We start from the raw sequence: 18,408 nt of genomic DNA on the forward strand, positions 1-18,408 counted from the left end.
AACATTGGGTGTCTGGGGGACAAGGAGCCACATTGTGATGTTTTGTATCAGTTATCCACAGTGATTGAGCTCATTTGACAGTCTAAGCAATGTGAAATACAGGCAAATGCACCACTCTCCCTCACTTCCACACATTAAGCTTGGGAGGGGAGCTCCTAGTGCTGACTCACATTTTAACAGAATATTAACATTTCAACTCTAGAGTAGCCTACTTCATGGGAAAGCAGTGATGCCTTGGTCAAAGTCATTGTTAAAGGTTCCTAACATACCTTACATGTACTGTATGTGTTGGGGTGGCCTCTCTAACTGAGCTCTCTGTGCCGACCCAGCAGCAGCACTTCTTTTGTCTTGTTGTGACAGCTGTGTTCAGTGTCATGTTGTGGAACTAGGAAATGCATTGTTTTATTTTTACAGGGAAGTCTATCCACATTTAATAACATCACATTCCAGTGAGGGATTTTCATAAAGGCCAACACTAGATATATAGATAGATTTTTTGATATCATCAGAATCAGAATCAGAAATACTTTAATAATCCCAGGGGGAAATTATTTTTGTTACCACTCCAGGTATACAAACAACATATACAAACAACATATATTATCCAGACTTTTTACATATGTAATACAAAATATACAGTAATAATATATAAAATATGAAATATGAAATGAAATGTACAGTGAATAAAATATGAAATGTACAGTGTTAATGTGCAAATAAGTGCAATAAAAAAGAGAAATGATTGTCTATGTTGAGATGATTATAGTGCAATAAAAAAGAGAAGTGATTGTCTATGTTTGAGATGAGATGATTACAGAGAGGGGGTGTGTGACTCTCTGAGGGAGGCGTTGTAAAGTTTAATGACCACAGGCAGGAAAGATTTCCTGTGGCGCTCTGTGGTGCATCTGGGTGAGAGGAGTCTTCTGCTGAAGGTGCTCCTTTGCTGGGCCAGTGTGTCGTAGAGGGTGTGAGACATTATCCAAGATGGACTGAAGCCTGGACAGCATCCTCCTCTCAGCCACGGTCGTCAATGTGTCCAGCTCCTCCCCCACGACATCACCAGCCCTCCTGATCAGTTTGTTCAGTCTGTTGGTGTCTGCGACCTTCATCCCACTGCCCCAGCATGTGACAGCGAAGAAGATAGCGCTGGCCACAACAGACTGATAGAACATCCTCAGCATCGTCCGACCGATGTTAAAGGACCTCAGCCTCCCGAGGAAAAAGAGTCGACTTTGGCCCTTTTTGTAGACAGCCTTGGCGTGTCTAGTCCAGTCCAGCTTATTGTTTAAGTACACCCCCAGGTACTTGTACTCCTCAACAGTGTCCACAGGGACCCCTGGATGGAAACAGGGGTCACAGGTGATTTCGCCCTCCTCAGATCCACTACGAGCTCCTTCGTTTTTGTTACATTGAGCTGCAGATGGTTCAGCTCACTCCAAGTGACAAAATTGCCCACAACAGTCCTGTATTCAGTCTCATCACCCTTTTCTATGCAGCCAACTATTGCTGAGTCATCAGAAAACTTCTGAAGGTGGCAGGACTCAGTGCAATAATTGAAGTCCGAGGTGAAGAGGGTGAAGAGGAAGGGAGAGAGGACAGTCCCCTGTGGAGCCCCAGTGTTGCTGACCACCCTGTCAGACACACAGTTCTTTAGGCGTACGTACTGTGGTCTGCCCGTCAGGTAATCAACAATCCAGGACACAATGGGGGCCTCCACCTGCATTGCAGTCATCTTCTCACCCAGTAGAGCCGGACGGATGGTGTTGAAAGCACTGGAGAAGTCAAAGAACATGACTCTCACAGTGCTCGCAGGCTTGATGAGTGTAGACTCTGTTCAGCAGGTAGATGATGCTGTCCTCAACTCCCAGGCTGGGCTGGTAGGGGAACTGTAGTGGATCAGTGAAGGGCCTGAGCTGCTCCAGGACGAGCCTCTCGAAGGTCTTCATGATGTGGGACGTCAGAGCCACCGGTCTGTAGTCCTGAGGGCCGCTGGGACGCGGCGTCTTAGGCACAGGAACGAGGCAGGACGTCTTCCACAAATCATGGATGTATTAAGAAAACTGGATACAGCGTTTGGCGCGAAGCCCCGTTCATTCCAATGAGAGTGCTCATGTTTGTGTTGTGGTAGCAACCAGTAGCAACATGCGCGTTCATGAGCTTCTCTCTCATGTCTCTTACAAGTATAGTTCGTTCTCTTAATACATCCAGGGCGAACTCATAAACTTGCCGTTTCATTGTCTAAGGGCATTTTCACACCTATCTCATTTGGTCCGGACTTTCGGACTTTTCAGTTTGATCGGAACCAAAATTACAGGTGTGAAACCTCCCCCGGACCACGGTCCGGATCAAAAGACCAAATTTTGGTCTGATAAAAAGAGGTGGTCTCGGTCCGGACCAAACTCAACCATGGTCCGGTTCGTTTATAGTCTGAAAGCATTTTTTGGATGGTTCGGACTTTCGGTAGCCTGGTTGACACCAGACCCTTCTCAGTTGTAACTTAGAGTGGGTCTGGGAAAGGTTCATTGACAGTTCATTTCCAAAGGGGCGCCACCAACGGACGCCGCTCAAATGCCTCTGGGTGCATTGGATAGTCCTTCAACCAATCAAACCAATGATCCGGGTGACGCTGCTCTTTGGTAGCCGTCATGTTGAATGTAAACAAAAAGCTGCTCGCTGCTCGTCGTTGCTGCGCTATCGTCATCGCGTAAAGCCCGCCTCAACGGTTGTGATTGGTATAAAGCCCGCCTCAGCGGTTGTGATTGGTGCCTCAATTTCGGGGACATTGGAAATGGGTTTGAATGGGCTCTTCGCCAGACTGACTTGCAGAGCAAATCTCAAATTTGCCGGAAGTTCGTCAGGGTTTACCCAGGACCAAATACCAAATACAAGAAGATCTGGCAGGCTCTCCTTGTGTTACAAGACCGGGGAAGCTCCTTTAAGGAATAGCTCGGTGCTTAGTGTGTAGGCTACATGACAGAGTGTGTGACGGTGAATGCGCTCAGAGCAGACAGCTGTCGGCTATCAGAGCAGAGAATACATCGGCAGTTTAAGTTTGCCATTAGTTGGCGGTCAAGGTCATATATGTTGTTTTGGGAGTCTTTGGAAATCTACCTTTTCTGTCAATTAGGTAAGAGGATATGTTGGTTTTTACTGCTGAAAGACAACATACTATAATATTATTAACACCATCATACAGGCTTAATTGGGAAAATTACCTATATATATAAATTGACAATATGCTTCAGAACACAAATTAAATCTAAACTTAAGTGTTGATATTTTCTTATTGGTCCCAGTATAAAGCAACGGTAATGTAGGCCTAGTATCAGAGGTGCAGAGGACTGATGTGTGTGAAGTGTGTCTGTGAATGGTATTGTCTTGTTGCTCCTTAAGGGGCAACTACCGTTTTTTTTCAACCTGGACCTATTTTCCTATGTTTTTGTGTATAAGTGACTGATGGGAACAACAATCTTTGAAATTGGTCCAGTATTAAGCAAGAACGCTGCAGTTGACAACCCAAAACAGCTTTTCATAGTTTTATTTTGTTTCTTGTTGACTTTGAATGAAGTCTATTTTACGATGCTAAAATGACTGGTGGGTTTAGCGAACGCGATTTCAAGGATGTTTTTATGTTTAAAAAAAGGATCTTACTCTTTGACAGAAAGGTCGGCCTCCTTAGAAATCCTTTCCATAATGTTGTCAGACACTTAAAATATTAATCTGAGCTTGTCAGTGGCAAAACAAGCACTTTTGTGAAGGTATATACAAGCATTACAATTGCCTCAAAACGTACATTGTAACTTGTTTCGCCACTGCCGACTTCTTGCTTAATACTGGACCAATTTCAAAGATTGTTGTTCCCAGTCACTTAGACATAAAAACATAGGAAAATTGGGTCCAGGTTGAAAACGGTAGTTACCCTTTAAGTGAATTATTAATTAATTCTAATAAGGGAATTGAGACATCCTTCATGATGGCAGACCAGACCAATTTCGTGTCAACCAAGGAGCGAGGAGAAACGAGGAGGCAAAAGAGAAGCACCTCAGGTTTCTCCTTAATAACTTGTAAAAAAATAAAAAATCACGTGACTGCAGAAAGACGACTGTAACCTCTTTATTGAAGTGCATGTGAAAACAGTGAGTGACAGCACTGTGTCATCATGTAACAGGTCATGGCTGCATCTTTATTGATGTTGTGTCCAAATGGCCCAGTGTGTATGATGCACAGTAAATCTGTGAGAGTGGATCAACAGCTCCACCAAAGCATTAGGTCCACTGTAGCCAAGGCACATTCACATTATGTGTGTAATACCACCTCAAAAGCAAAAGAGAAACAAGCCTACTGGCCTGACCTCTGTTGCCTTTTTATGTAGTACAGATACATTCGGTATGGTCATCCACTCTGAGCACCTACTATTGTTACAGAACCTCATACTTACTGGACTTGGGAAAACCTGGCCACTAAACATAACCTAGGTATCAGTTTCCTCCAAAAGATTTAGCAGAGTTGCATACACAGCCATGTCTGGTCTGCATGTATGTAAAATATGTGATTCTGAGATGTTTGATGAACACAGGCCCAGACTCTACTCGAAACAAGAGAGGACTTTTGAAAATCTAACATTCTGTTTATGTGTGTTTTAAATAAACACTTGAAAATACAATTAAGTGGTCACTGGCTTAACATAAAACACTGACTAGTCTATAAAAATACTTAAAGAACCAGCTGTACTGGACCAGCTTGTACCTTTCTGTGTCAAGTGATACTATCTAATAAGTAACAACACACATAGAACATTCAGAACATAACAGTCAATGTGTTTCAGTGTCTGGCAACAACAAAAAAGTCCCATCTTCACAGTCATGTGTCTCCATTTAAGTACCACAGGAAGATTGACTTTCATCCTATTAGATTCAAATCTTACCGATCAGGATCAGAGTCCACAGTGTACCGTGTCACTGACTGTGCAAACAAAACCATGCACTGGGGTGACTGACAGTCACCATGGTGAATCTGGTAGCTGGGATGGCCTCCTCTCACCTCTAATCTCATATGTAACAGACTGTTCAGATGGGGGTGTTGGGCAAATGCCCATTAGAACCTGTGAGTGCCCCATTACAAACTAACCTACTGGCCTGTCCGCTGTGCAGGGCTTGTCCGTTGCGTTTGCTCAGAACGCCCCTGAGGGCCTCCTGCTCCACAGGAGTCCTTCTGTCAGAGTGTCTGGTTGGAGTTCCTGCCTGTGGGGCTGTTCGGCTGCGGCAGCGTTGTCTGATGACATACAGAAGCATTGTGATTAGCAGACTGAGGCAGAGAACTAGCAGAACTGACACAACCACAAGCTCCTTTAGGTAGCAGGGGCCTCGGGCCAACAGCAGGAGCTCCCCATCCCGAAACTCTGCCTCTTTCTGCCTAGATTCCTCTGTCCGAAAAGTCACATTTCTGTCCCGCTGTCTGGTGGTGACCTGAGTGTCCCAGCTGGACTGTGTTGGCTCAGTCTCTTGTTGTCTTGTGTCTGCTCTTTTAGGCCAAGTCCCCACAGAGGCATGCAGTCCAGCCTTTGTGGTGGGTATGGGGTGTGTCTGAGGCCAGGTGTAGCCTGGAGTTTGAGCCATGAGGATGCTCTTCTGTTTGACATGATAGATGGCCATAGTCTGTTGGTAGCCATTCTCAGTGGACAGGCAGAGGTAGTGTCCCAGTGTGGCGGGGGTGGCCACAAAGCTCAGACTCCCATCTTCTAGGTGCAGGTACAGGTCTGAGGACAGCCGGCTGTTGGGACGCTCCCACAGCTGCTTTGAGAGCTGCGACGCTGCGGGACACTGCAGCCGTACCACTTCATTCAGAGACACTGTCACCAGCTCACCTGCAGGACATAAGGCTGATATACAGATTATTCACACAAAAAAACAATACACAGAGACCCTTCATAACCCCTCTACTCAGCATAATCAAATATGAAAAAACTGCCAACAGCAATCTAAGTTGCCAAAGAATCTGCTGACATTAAGGAAAACATCAGTGGCGGCTGCTGGTCTTTCAAAGAGGGGAAGCTCATTTTCGGCCTACATCATAAAAATTGTCCATTTATTTATAATAATATATACTATAATTATTATAATAATAATTTATAATATCCGTGAAATGGTTTCATCAAGAGGCATGGCCAGCAGTACATTTTCTTTGTCAGCCAGCTAACTTTGTCATACCAGGAGAGCTGAAAAGACCTGTTACTTTGCCCTATCTTTTGCACTAAATCAATCTTAGGTGTTGATATGCCCTGCTGTTTAATTCTAAGTTTCTCCTCGTAAGGAAGACTTTCAAATGGCTTTGCCAAAATCAGGTCGACAATATTAGCATTGTCTGCCATTGTGTGCAGTTTGCTAGCTGGCTAGTTCACCCCTACAACACTAGCCTAGCCTACTGTATGAATGAATGAATGAACAAACGATCTAACAGAACGATATTAAACTCGAAGGAGGAAATGTGGAAATTAGGTTAAACTGAAACAAGGAATGTGGTGTATAATTGTATGAAATGTCTGATGAAAATTGGTTAGCAATTTCGCCAAGTAAATACCAAGAAAAGGCTGCAGCAGTTCGTCTTTTGACTACGCTTGCAAAATCCGCGATGGGACTGAGCTGAGCTCTGCTCGAATAGCTTCGGAGACTGTTATAGTACAAAACTGCTGTCAATCAAAAGGAGATGCAGGCTTTCAACAGTCCCTCCAATCATCACGCAGAAGCCCGGAGTCCAGGCCAGCCCACTCCTCCATTGACCCCCCAGAGACGCCGAGCGTCCGTGAGCGGGAAATAATCGCAGCATTTATCCAATGACCGTCTAGTTTCTAAGCACTGAAAAAAACTGTTTAAAGCAGCCCCATTGAAGTCCATGGACGCCAGGCTTCAATGGGGAAATGCACTGTGACGTTACGGGAATGTACGAGAAGGAAATCGAGTCAGTCGACCTGCTATATGTAGCTGATTCTGAACGAACTCGTCCTCAAGATGAACGTGTTCTAACGCATTTTTTGTTAAAGTGCCCATATTATGAAAAAAACACTTTTTTTGGGGTGTTCTTTTGTGTCTCTGGTGCTTCCACACACATACAAACTTTGAAAAAAATCCATCCATGCTGTTTAGAGTGAGATACAGTTTCTGAATGTGTCCTGCCTTCAGTCTCCGGGTGAGCTGTTCAAAATCGGCACGGCTTGTGACGTCACAAGCCGAAACGAGCAGGCTAACCGCAACCATTAGCTCGTAGCATTAGCGTTAGCATGCTAACGCTAGCATGCTACCTCGTTCTCAATAGCAAAGCACTGCTACAACACACACAAGTTCACCATAATCTACAAAAGAACTACTTACATGTGCGCCCTCATTTAGAAGTCTCCCAGCTAATCCTGCCTTGTAACTGACCGAAGTTGTAGAAACAGCCTTTCTTTTACTGTTTATGGAGCTAGCTAGCTGACATGATCTACATCTGAGCTACTGCGCATGTGCAAGTGCAATCAAAGATAGTACAGAAGAAGAAGAAGAAAAGAGGTCTCACTCTGTAGCTAAAACAGACCAGCTGAAAAGAGGATCTGCAGCAGTGAGAGAGAGCACTGCAGTACAACAAAAATATGTTTTTTTGAAAATTAAACCATGTAAACCTATTCTGGTACAACCTTAAAATACAAGTATGAACCTGAAAATGAGCATAATATGGCTGCTTTAATAAAATGTTAAAGGGGTGGTTCAGAATTTTGGACATAGGACCTCATTTCCAAGTTAGTCAGTGTGTTATTTATCAGTGGAGACCGTTTTCAACACTTTTCATCCATTCCTTCCAGTTGCAGAGTGGTGCTAGGCTAGCGCAAGTCAACAGTCTTACCCACTCCACAGTACACCCGAGCAAATAAATTATAACGCCAGACTATCGATGTAAATGTCTGTGTTGATAGAATAATGTTAGAAATAAAACTATCCTTGCATCTCAATGATCGCATTACATTTTGAGAGACTAGTTTCTCAGCAGCGGCGGAATTTTATTTTGCTCCGGTTAATTGTGCCAAAAAGTAAACAGAGAAGCGCAATCCAGTCGGGACACCTAGTACATTGGTATTGAAGCATTGGATTGGAAACTAAGGACTAGACAATATGGTGTTTCAGTGTGCATTTAGAAATTGTAAAAATAAATCAAACAGATGGGCACCACAAATTTTCCACAAATTTCCATTCTGAGATCCAGAAAGGAACTAACTGTGGCTTCTTGCTGCTGGCTTGGGCATCAAGACACCAGACTAGACTCTACTCAAGTTGCAAATTTGTAATGATCATTTTAGACCAGACGACTTTGAAAAACCCCACAATCTAAAGGACCATAAGTCACTGACAATGAATGTGGTTCCATCCGTCTGTCCAGATGCACCAACAGCTACCGATGAACAGGTAATAACTTTTGGTAGGCTACTCTAGCTAATTAAGCTAGCCCCTTTCATAACGTTAGCCTAGCGTCACTGTGTCCACGTTCGGACACCACTCGCTATTGGCCATATTCATACACTTTCGACCTGACGCACTTTCCGGTCTTTTGGCAGTACTTTACGTTTCCGATCATCACCAAAAATGTTAGCAGAATTGATCTATACCCATCTAACAACTACGTATGAATGTTCCTATATGTATATGGACATTTAGATGTCTAATTAGTATATGAAAGTTACTTTGATGAGGAAAAGAAGTAAGAACGCTCAGGCGATGATCTTTTCCTCTAAAAAGTTTCTATTTTTACTGTACTGGAAATTAAGGAGGTTTTATTGCATAGTTCATGTTGTTGAAGCATGTCATTTTATTGTGAAGGACGGAAGTACGATCCGGTAGTTTTAACAGCATTGATGGGACTTAATACCCCCCGAATAACCAGCAACGGTCAGTGTTTACAGCGAGGAGATAGGGGTGTCCGGTTATGGCCAAGGGTAGCGCACGGCTAATTCACCGTTGATAGCGTACTTTAGCCAGCTCTTGTAAAGTAAAAGCTAAAGTAAACAGTTAAAACTATATACCGTTAGAAAGGTAAGAATTTACACTTTAGTTTTACACCATTAAATTAACTGAAAACATTAATAGATCATTTATATTTGTATTTGAACAGATATGTTGATAGAACGTTAGCCAATAAGTGTCTTTGCTTCTCTCATCTCACAGACCCAGCAGTTACCATTTTTGCAAACCATACATAAATACAAGGAAAAATATGACCTTGTTTTACACATTTCCATGAAATTCCGTGTTGATGACATAAATGAGGAAATATTAGAGGACTTAAGGAGATGTGATGTTGAACTGCATGTGCCGATGCCACTTAACCCAAATGCCCCAGCAGCAGCACGGGAGAGGAGAGACAGAAGAGCTGTATATATATATATATATATATATATATATATATATATATATATATATATAAATAATGAGGTAATCTCGTCTTTGCAAAAATATCACCATGCATTCATAACCTCGTGATTCAGTGAGAGTGAGCCCAAAACATTGGAAAGTATGTTTTTGTGACATTTCTTTATTTACATTTTGTCAAAAAAAAAAATCAATAGCAAACGTCGGTCTCCTCGGCTGTGAACCGCTCCTGGCGTGCACCCATGGATGTATTAAGAGCGTGCGCCTAGCAAATCCGCCATTATAATAGCAATCTGCCATGGAACAAGCACGCCTGCTTATAAAGGGAATGTGAGACAACGCTCTGATTGGTTTATTGCACGTTATGCCCAAACCACACCTATGAGTAATGTAGCTACTTCAGACCAACCCATTTTAGATTTGCGTCGGGCGCAAGAGTCATTTATCCCGCCGGTATAATAGCAACAGCGCCCAAGATCCGCCCTCAAAGCTACTTGCGTTTCAGATCGTTAAAATAGGGCCCATAGTGTGCTTACATAAAAATGAATACACAAGTTTCCTTGGCGGAAGAGATCGATGGACAGTCACGTATACCCCTTTCACACCGATGGCTCAAACAGGGTTTTACCCTGTTCGACTGTGTGTTTGAATGGGGTAAACCTCCTCGATCAACTCAGCTCCACGACCCAGGTCGCCAGGTGGGTTTTATCAGGGTAGACTAGGATCGATTTCAATGTGAATTGCGCACGACCTGGGTCGCTAACAACTGGGGCGGGACAAATTATGTGATTGATTGGAAATGACAGTGGGGCAGTCCGCGCACACTTTGAAAAACAACATAAATTTTGTCTCACTGTGCTTTATGCTGGGTTTTCACCATAGACTGTATAAAAAAAGGATTTTCACAGGCAGCTTCAACAACAGCAGAGCGGAAAAGTTCAATTAATTTCCGAACAGTCCGCTGGCAGTGGGTGCCCGGATGTTCAGTAGTCCGCCTTTTGCAGAGTGGTAGCTGAGTTTTACAGGCAAAACAACAACAGCGTTAGAACGTAAACGTATGAAAATAAGTTTTGTTTAATTCTCTCTGCACCGCTGCTCTTACTTCCTCTCTCTGGCAGGAGACACCCGTCTGCAGCCTGGAGTTCAGTGCGGCTGCTGGGAAGCGCAAATCTCTCTTTTTTTCTCTGTCTTTTAAAAAAAATGAGTCGTGAAGCCAAGAGCAAAGGCCAACTTTACTTTAAATGTTCTCCCCTCGTCTTGAAATAGTCAAAAATCAATACTAGTGTAACCTACTACCTTTTCCAGCTGCTGCAATAAATATGCAGAGGAGGAGAAATAAGTCTGCACAAATCATCTGAGAAGTGTTGGTTATTTATTTGTGCTTTAAAACGTAATCACTGCGAAATTATCATAAAATAAGCTTTGTTTGTCTCTCCCTACTGTACAATGACAGATTCAAGTAGCTACAAAACATTAGTTCTGTTGGTATACACATGGACTGGAGTATGTGATGTAGCTGTCCTGCTGAATATGACGTGAAAACCCCTCCCATTTCTAGCACCTAAGGCTAATTTTTATGCATTGCTCCCCAATCACAGATTAATATGTCATGGATTCTGTCGCTATGCTGCCTGCACTTGCAGCCCACAGTCACTCTTTTTATTTTTTATTTTTTCTAGCAGACCACCTTGCACAGTGCCGTCTGGTTATTATGACATCAATATATTTTGACACCTCTGATGGCGGCTGCGGCACCTTGCTCAAAAAACAAACAAACCGTAACCTCTTACAGTTCAGTCAATGGTGCTGAAGGATGCGACCGCGACATGTGCGCAAAACGGCACTGAAAAGACGACAATTAAAAAAGGAAAGTTCTAGAAAGTGACGCGGCCAGATGTGTTAAACTGAGAAACCTTTTCATTAAAACCAGAAGAGTGAAACGCCAAATGAAGACGATGCGATGGGTAAGCTCAACTAAACAGGATGCTAGCGGTCGTGGAAAACACAATACAACATTGCCTGCAGACCACCGTTCATGTTTATGAATTAAACGTTTTCTTGTAGCTCCTCAGCAGCTGACTGATGCAAACAGTGACAATAAAGAGCCAGTACCAATCTACCAGCCACGAGCCCATAACTCCAGGGTGGGCAAGTAGGATTGCTCATTGAGTGAATATTATAAGAACTAGAATGAATATTAATGAAGAGTATGGTGTAGACCTGCTCTATATGAAAAATGCCCTGAGATAATTTTTTCGGCACTACATTAATGAAACTAATGTCTTGACTTGATCAGAAAGCTTTGTAAAAAGGGGAGATTTGTGCTGAGAATTATGATAATTTAAAAAAATGGATTTAGTGTCAGAAGCAGACCTAGTAGTGTGCAAGGGATAGCTGTTGTCAGTGTGGAAGGCATAGGTAAGCTGTTGCGTGTTGTTGTGTGAACAAGCAAACATGATCAGATTAGTTAAAATATAACCACTTTTACTAGTGACCCATTATGCCTTTATCATCGAAAGTAGGATAGTAAATATACAAAGCTCACGACTGAAAGGGAATAGGATAAATAATATGAAATATTATACACATTTTTATTTACTCTTTCATTTAAGTTCAAGGTTTGGATATCTGTAAACATTTGCACAAAAAATAGATTGATATTGTTAAACATAATTGTGTTGTTGTAAAGATGTTGTTAACTGTTCTAATAAATCTACATTGTGAAGCAACACTTACTGTATTTGCACTGAATTGGAAATTACATTTTACAAAAATACAATGAATTACAAGGCTGTAGAGAAGCGCTATTGCACTCTTAAGATGCAGTTTGACCATGAACAATGGGCTTAACAGTATATCAGCATGTGGATTAAGGTCAGCAACAGACAGCAAACCACAGTAATGACAGTGGCAAGTTTTGAAGAGAAACTAAAAATCTTGCAGCTGTTGTTGCATTTTCTGCTGTGAGCTTAACAATACGGGTATTAGAATCTATATAAATATATACTATAATTATATAAATCAGTTTTTCCTGCATAGAGAAAGTTTTGGCGCCCCCCAAAGAGGTTTATAGTAGTGCTGTCAAGCGATTAAAATATTTAATCGTGATTAATCACATTAATGTCATAGTTAACTCGCAATTACTCACACATTTTTATCTATTCTAAATGTCCCTAGATTTCTTTTTGTCCAATTATTTTTTCTCATTTTAATGCTCTTAGCAACATGGAAAAGTGGATCGGCTTGCTTTGTGCTTTTGTCGCCTGGCTTTGATGAGGGGGCGGATAATTCGCATCAGCTGTGTGCTTGGCCATCAGTGGTATTTCAGACTGGATGTGCTGCGATGATAGCTCAGTTCACAACGACAAAACACACAGATCACTTTGGTCTTGTCAATGGAACCATTTGGCAACTTTTTAAAAGTAAACTTTCCATTCAGAATCTTATTGGCATCCATTTCGGCGTCTCACGCTCGCCATCCACTTAAAACGTTAACGTTAGCCTACTACTCTTTGGCTGGCTCGCAAGCCCAAACCAGTAGAGCTCTTGGAGCTTGAACAGAGTGCTGCGGCGCTGGTTCCAGAGGTGGTGGACTGCTTTCAAGTTCCTCCTGGAGGAACCAGAGCGGGAAAACAAGAGTGAAGCTGCCAGTGCTGAGATTGGCAAACTGCTGACTAACTCAGCATTTCCCTGCCTCTCTCAGTTTGGAAGTCCTTCAAGCTGATGGACTATGATTAAAACTATTACAATGCTACAGAGGGCGTCATCTCTGCCATCCAGGATATGGACCATGAAGTGCAGACTGATGCATCCAGGCTCACTTCCAGATTAAAGATGGACTCGTAGAGGAGAGGGAGGGCTCTCCACGGGTCACTCTGGATAAAGAGGTAGACTTTATGCCAAAAGATGCATCAGAGGACACATACAGAAAAGAGGCAACCCTGGTTCAGGACTCTGTCGTCCACAATATAGACAATGACGAGCAGATGGATGTATCCAGCCAGGCTCACCTTCAACTGGTAGATGGACTTCTGGAGAAGAGGGAGACTTCTCTGGATGTCTCTCCTTTGGAGGAGCTGGAAGAGGGACTCATGGAGGAGAGGGAGGCTTCTCCACAAGTTGCTCTGGACAAAGAGGTTGACACTTTCCCAAATGATATGACTGAGGACACATACAGAAAAGAGGAAAGAGGGACTTCTGGAGGAAAGGAAGGCTTTTCTTGAGATCACTTCCTCAGAGGAGCTGGACATGAGAATCATGGAAGAGAGGAAAATTTCTGCACAAGTCTCTCTGGATGATGAGGTTGACACAAACAAAAAATATGACTAAGGACACATACAGAAAAGAGGAAACCCTGGTTCAGGACTCTGCCGTCCAGAATATGAACCATGAAGAGCAGTTTGCTGCATCCAGCCAGGCTCACCTTCAACTGGAAGAAGACTTTGTGGGGGAAAGGGAGGCTTCTCCACGGATCTCTCTGGATAAAGAGGTAGATTTTATGCCAAATGATGTGACTGAGGACACATACAGGAAAGGAAAAACCCTGGTTCAAGACTGTGCCGTGCAGAATATGGACCACAAAGTGCAGTTTGGTGCATCCAGCCAGGCTCACCTTCAGCAGGAAGAGGGACTTCTGGAGAAGAGGAAGGCTTCTCTTAAGGCCTTTTCCTCTGAGGAGCTGGAAAAGGGACTCTTGGAGGAGAGGAAGGCTTCGCCACAAGTCTCTCTTAAGGAGATGGTCACTATGGTAAGCCTAGCTGATTGGGACACATCTTCGGTCACACAGGAGACCAATGTGGCTGTGCACTTGGATGATGAGCTAGAAGTACTGCAGCAGGAGGAAGTGGAGGTATATGAGAGACAGGACTTCCTGATTCAGGACTGTAATAATAATAAGAATAAGAAGAAGAATAAGAAGAAGAAGAAGAAGAAGTGTGTACCTTTTTCTGTGGTTTCCGGAAGATGATGACATGTTGCTTTCGTGTTTCCACTAATATAAGCAATAAATCACAGCAATCCCTCTGCAATAATATTGTTAAATACATTCAATAAAACCTATTAAACGTCATTAACCATTCTCTGTAGTTATTGTTTATGTACTGGTTTTGCATAAGTGTCAATGTTGAGTAATATTTAAGAAATCCATTCAACATGCCTCATGAATGCACATGACTACAAGTTAAATGTTACACAAATGGACATCGGTGTCCAAAATTTTCAACATGAATTCCAAAATCCTCAATATACATGAAATATACAGTTGGTTTGATTCAGGTAGCATCTTTTAAAATAATATCCTACTACTTGTCAGTCAGCATTTCATTCCTTTGCTTATACAGTATATACAACAAAAAATTCTGCTGACTATACTGGACAGTAGATGTATTCATCTTTCATATTTTTAATACATAGTATTCCATTGTATTTTATATTTTGAATTATAACCTGCCAGCAGAATTTTGTGTTTTCCTTGGTGCCTAAAAATGTATCAGAATGCAGGAAATTAAGTCTTTGATGCTCAAAATTTCCTGGGGGAGGACCCACAGATCCCCCATAAGGGTCACCCCAAAGCCCATTCTGAGCCAGGAAAAACCCTGATAAATTGGCCCATATACGATATCTGTCATAAGCCATAGCTTACACGCCAGACATTGTGAATTATCAGTGTCTGAACAGAAATGTCAAAGATGTGTTGGAGGTAATTTAGAAACAGTGTCTCCATTACACAGCTTTTCCACTGGTTTTCGAAATGTCTAAGTTCTTATCTTCTCTTTTGGGTGGCAATAGCTCAGTCTGTAGGGAGTTGGGTTGGGAACCGGAGGGTCGCTGGTTCAAGTCCCCATACGGACCAAAGTACGGTGGTGGACTGGTAGCTGGAGAGGTGCCAGTTCACCTGCCATGGTGCTCTTGAGCAAGGCACCAAACACCCAACTGCTTGGGGCGCCTGTCTATCGACAGCTGCAGCTCCCTCACTCTGACATCTCTCCATTTGTGCATGTATAGGTACTGTGTGTAATGTAGAGTTTAGATTCTCTGCCCGAGCCCGAACCGGACGATATTTTCCGCCGCTATCCTCGGGCCGGGCAGGGCCCTTGATCAAGCATTTGTGTTTTTTTAATCATTACTTTATTAGCCTTATTCGGTGGGGAGAAAGCTATGCCTCTCCAGCTTCTCCCGTAGCTTTGGGTGTATGTCCTGCACTGACTTGAGTGTGAGGTAAACTGTGCTAAATTATGTCTCCCCCATCTGCAGCACTGTTCACGGCCAGTGCGTCAGCATGCAGACTGTGCCGAAGGACAGTATTAATTAGGTGATCGAGACAAGAAAGTCTCCTATATGGTTCCAGGGGCCTTGATCTGTTACCCACACTATTCGGCTGAGGGAGCTAGGGTCGAGTTTTCTTTTACGTTTCTTCATTCGGATCCATTTGCGATCCATTCCATTCTGAATAAACAAACAGCTTCGTCCTTGTTGCATTACCTGTATTTATTAAGATAATTCTAAACAGATTTCTCTGGTTCAAACAACTCGGAATTGTAGTTGAGAACGTCAGTTGTAACGGCCCACGTATTAAAAAATTGTCGGGTTTAAATCGGGCTTGGTTGTCGTGTGTCTCATGTGTCGGGCCGGGCCGGGCTCGGACGCAACGTGCACGGGCTCGGGTAGGGTCGGGCTTGATTTTTTGGGCCCGATCTAAGCTCAAGTGTAATGTATGTTCTAACAACAGAGTGAAACGTAGAAAAGTCTATATTAAAACAGCATGTTAATGGATCCAATATTGAAACAGATAAAAAGTAAGCAGGCAAGCTGTTTGGATAGTAAAAACAGGTATATCGTGAGCTCTTACTGCCATTTTTAATAATACATTTTGCTACGATAAACATGTCTAGCATTAATCCTGTAAATGTCAATATTTCTTTTATGGAGTATGTAACCAGCTTTAGCAAAGCAAAGCAATTGAAATAAGTGACACTTACCTGCAGGCAGTTTGTTTGGACCAAATCTGGCTCTATGTGTAAATGAAACACTGTTGCATGCCTCTTCAACATTCCCTTTTTCTGTGTCCTGGCCTCTGAGGAGGGAGAACTACAGTCAACAAAGAATGCTGGTACAACTGTCATATTAAAAGGCCATCAGCAGTTCCATTTCCTATTTTATAGTTTATTGGCATATTTGTTTTGTTTCCTTCTGTGTGTGTGTGTGTGTGTGTGTGTGTGTGTGTGTGTGTGTGTGTAATTGCCTAAAATGAGAAGAGTTTTTTAACAAAACATCCAGCAGCACATACATACACACATCCAGTAGCATATACAGTGCTGCTCATAAGTATTCATACCCATGCTAAAGTTGACTAAAAAGAGGAATAAAAAAAAAATCATCTTTTGGAAATTGATCTTAATGCCTTAATTAGAAAATGAGGAAAAATCCAACCTTTTAAGGACACCAATTTTCTTGTGAATGAATAATGTATTGTAAATAAATAAATGTTCTTCCTTAAAATACAGGGGCCATAATTATACAAATGTATATATATATATATATTAGGGCTGTCAAACAAATTTTTTATCGCGATTAATCGCTGAATTTCTATAGTTAATCGCGATTAATCGCATATTTTATCACATGATTAAAATTCTATTATTTTGCATTTCAGAACAGTTTTTAAGTATATATTAACAATCGAAAGCAATTTTTACCAGTGTATCTTGATTGGGAATCAAATGAATGCAAAGAAAGTTACTTTATGAACTTGATTTTAAGATTTGTAATTATTTATTTACTGTAAACAAAAGAAAAATGTGTGAATCTGTCATTATTGCACAATTCCTCCAAGTACCTAACTAAAAAACTAAAAATCCCTATCCTTACTAGAGTCAATATAGTGTTCAGTAACTCCTAAATAATGTTGATTACTCACTGACGTCCAGTGATCACCGATTAATGAGACAGCGTTTGCAGCACTTTGCAGCTGTTCCAGTTGGGCTGCTTTCTCCGTGTCATACAGGCTGTGTATCCATGAAAACTACTGTCCCCCTCGACGGCAACGAGACAGGACAGAACATGCCAACCGTAGTACGTCTTTAAGACCTGAGTCCTCTACGATGCTGACAGGTCTGCAGTTAGTTGCCACCCGTTTCGCAAGAGCTGTAGCAATTTTTTGGGATTTGGTTTCATCCACAGGTCGGCAAGTAGCACTCTCCAAAATTGTGCTTTGCCTGAGTGGGTAGCATGCTAGCGGGTAGAATCACGTTATCTGTACTACTATGCTTAGCTCCGTAGGTGGTAGCTCAAGCTTGACGTGCTTCGGTGATATTTTAATTCGGCTTTACACAATGTGCATATGGCTTTCGACTTGTCTACGAGCTGTTCGGGAGTTTTGGAAACTAAAAAGCGCCATTCAGGATTTCATTGCTGCTGTCTTTCTCCATCATGCCTGCCATGTGTTACAAGGAAGTGGCAGCTTGATGATAAGTAACGGTGCTGCAAAGGGTCAAAATAGTAGCCTGTTAGGCACGATGCAAAGCCGAATGAAGTGTAAAATAAATTAATAAAAGCTGGCATGCGATTAAAAAAAATTAATCGCATTAACGCTGACAGCCATAATATATATATAGTCTTAACCATTAAAAGGTTGCATCTATCCTTATTAATTGATGGTTTAAAACAAGCACGCTCAGTAGTCCAAATCAAACACACCCATAATGTTGCATGAACAACGGCGTGTCTAGATGGTAACCCTAGTTCTATTTCGTTTCTACTGACCGCCAGAGGCGGTGCTTTCAGCACCTGGATATCCATCGCATGCATGTGCAGGTCGAGTGTTTGTATCAACAAAGTCACCTGTGACCTGGGTGACGTATGCCCTGTGTATGCACAAAGGGCAGGCCCACCCAGGAAGTGACCTCTTGCATCTTCTCGCGTTGGTAAGCAGGTTTTCGAGTTTCAGACAGGGTTTGGCGTCGCTGGAAGTCTTGTTACCCAAACGGGTTGGAGCTGTGAATTTACGCCCTCCAAAAGACTG

The 18,408-nt window shown here is 42.4% G+C and overlaps 1 protein-coding gene across 2 annotated transcripts in view; it reads right to left on the minus strand.

The window, feature by feature from the left end:
- Positions 1-4,099: 4,099 nt before the first annotated feature.
- The window catches only part of sema4ab (sema domain, immunoglobulin domain (Ig), transmembrane domain (TM) and short cytoplasmic domain, (semaphorin) 4Ab), a 70,351-nt gene continuing 56,042 nt past the window's right edge, over positions 4,100-18,408 (minus strand). For both annotated transcript variants that reach the window (XM_035993091.1, XM_031278595.2), the window contains 2 exons: positions 16,367-16,461; positions 4,100-5,878 (listed from right to left, as the gene is read on the minus strand). In XM_035993091.1, the coding sequence (XP_035848984.1) occupies positions 5,067-5,878; positions 16,367-16,461 (907 nt within the window). In that variant the 3' untranslated portion in view covers positions 4,100-5,066. The remainder of the gene's footprint in view (positions 5,879-16,366; positions 16,462-18,408) is intronic.

This window comes from Sander lucioperca, chromosome 16 (genome assembly GCF_008315115.2).
Source record: "Sander lucioperca isolate FBNREF2018 chromosome 16, SLUC_FBN_1.2, whole genome shotgun sequence".
Taxonomy (NCBI): Eukaryota; Metazoa; Chordata; class Actinopteri; order Perciformes; family Percidae; genus Sander; species Sander lucioperca.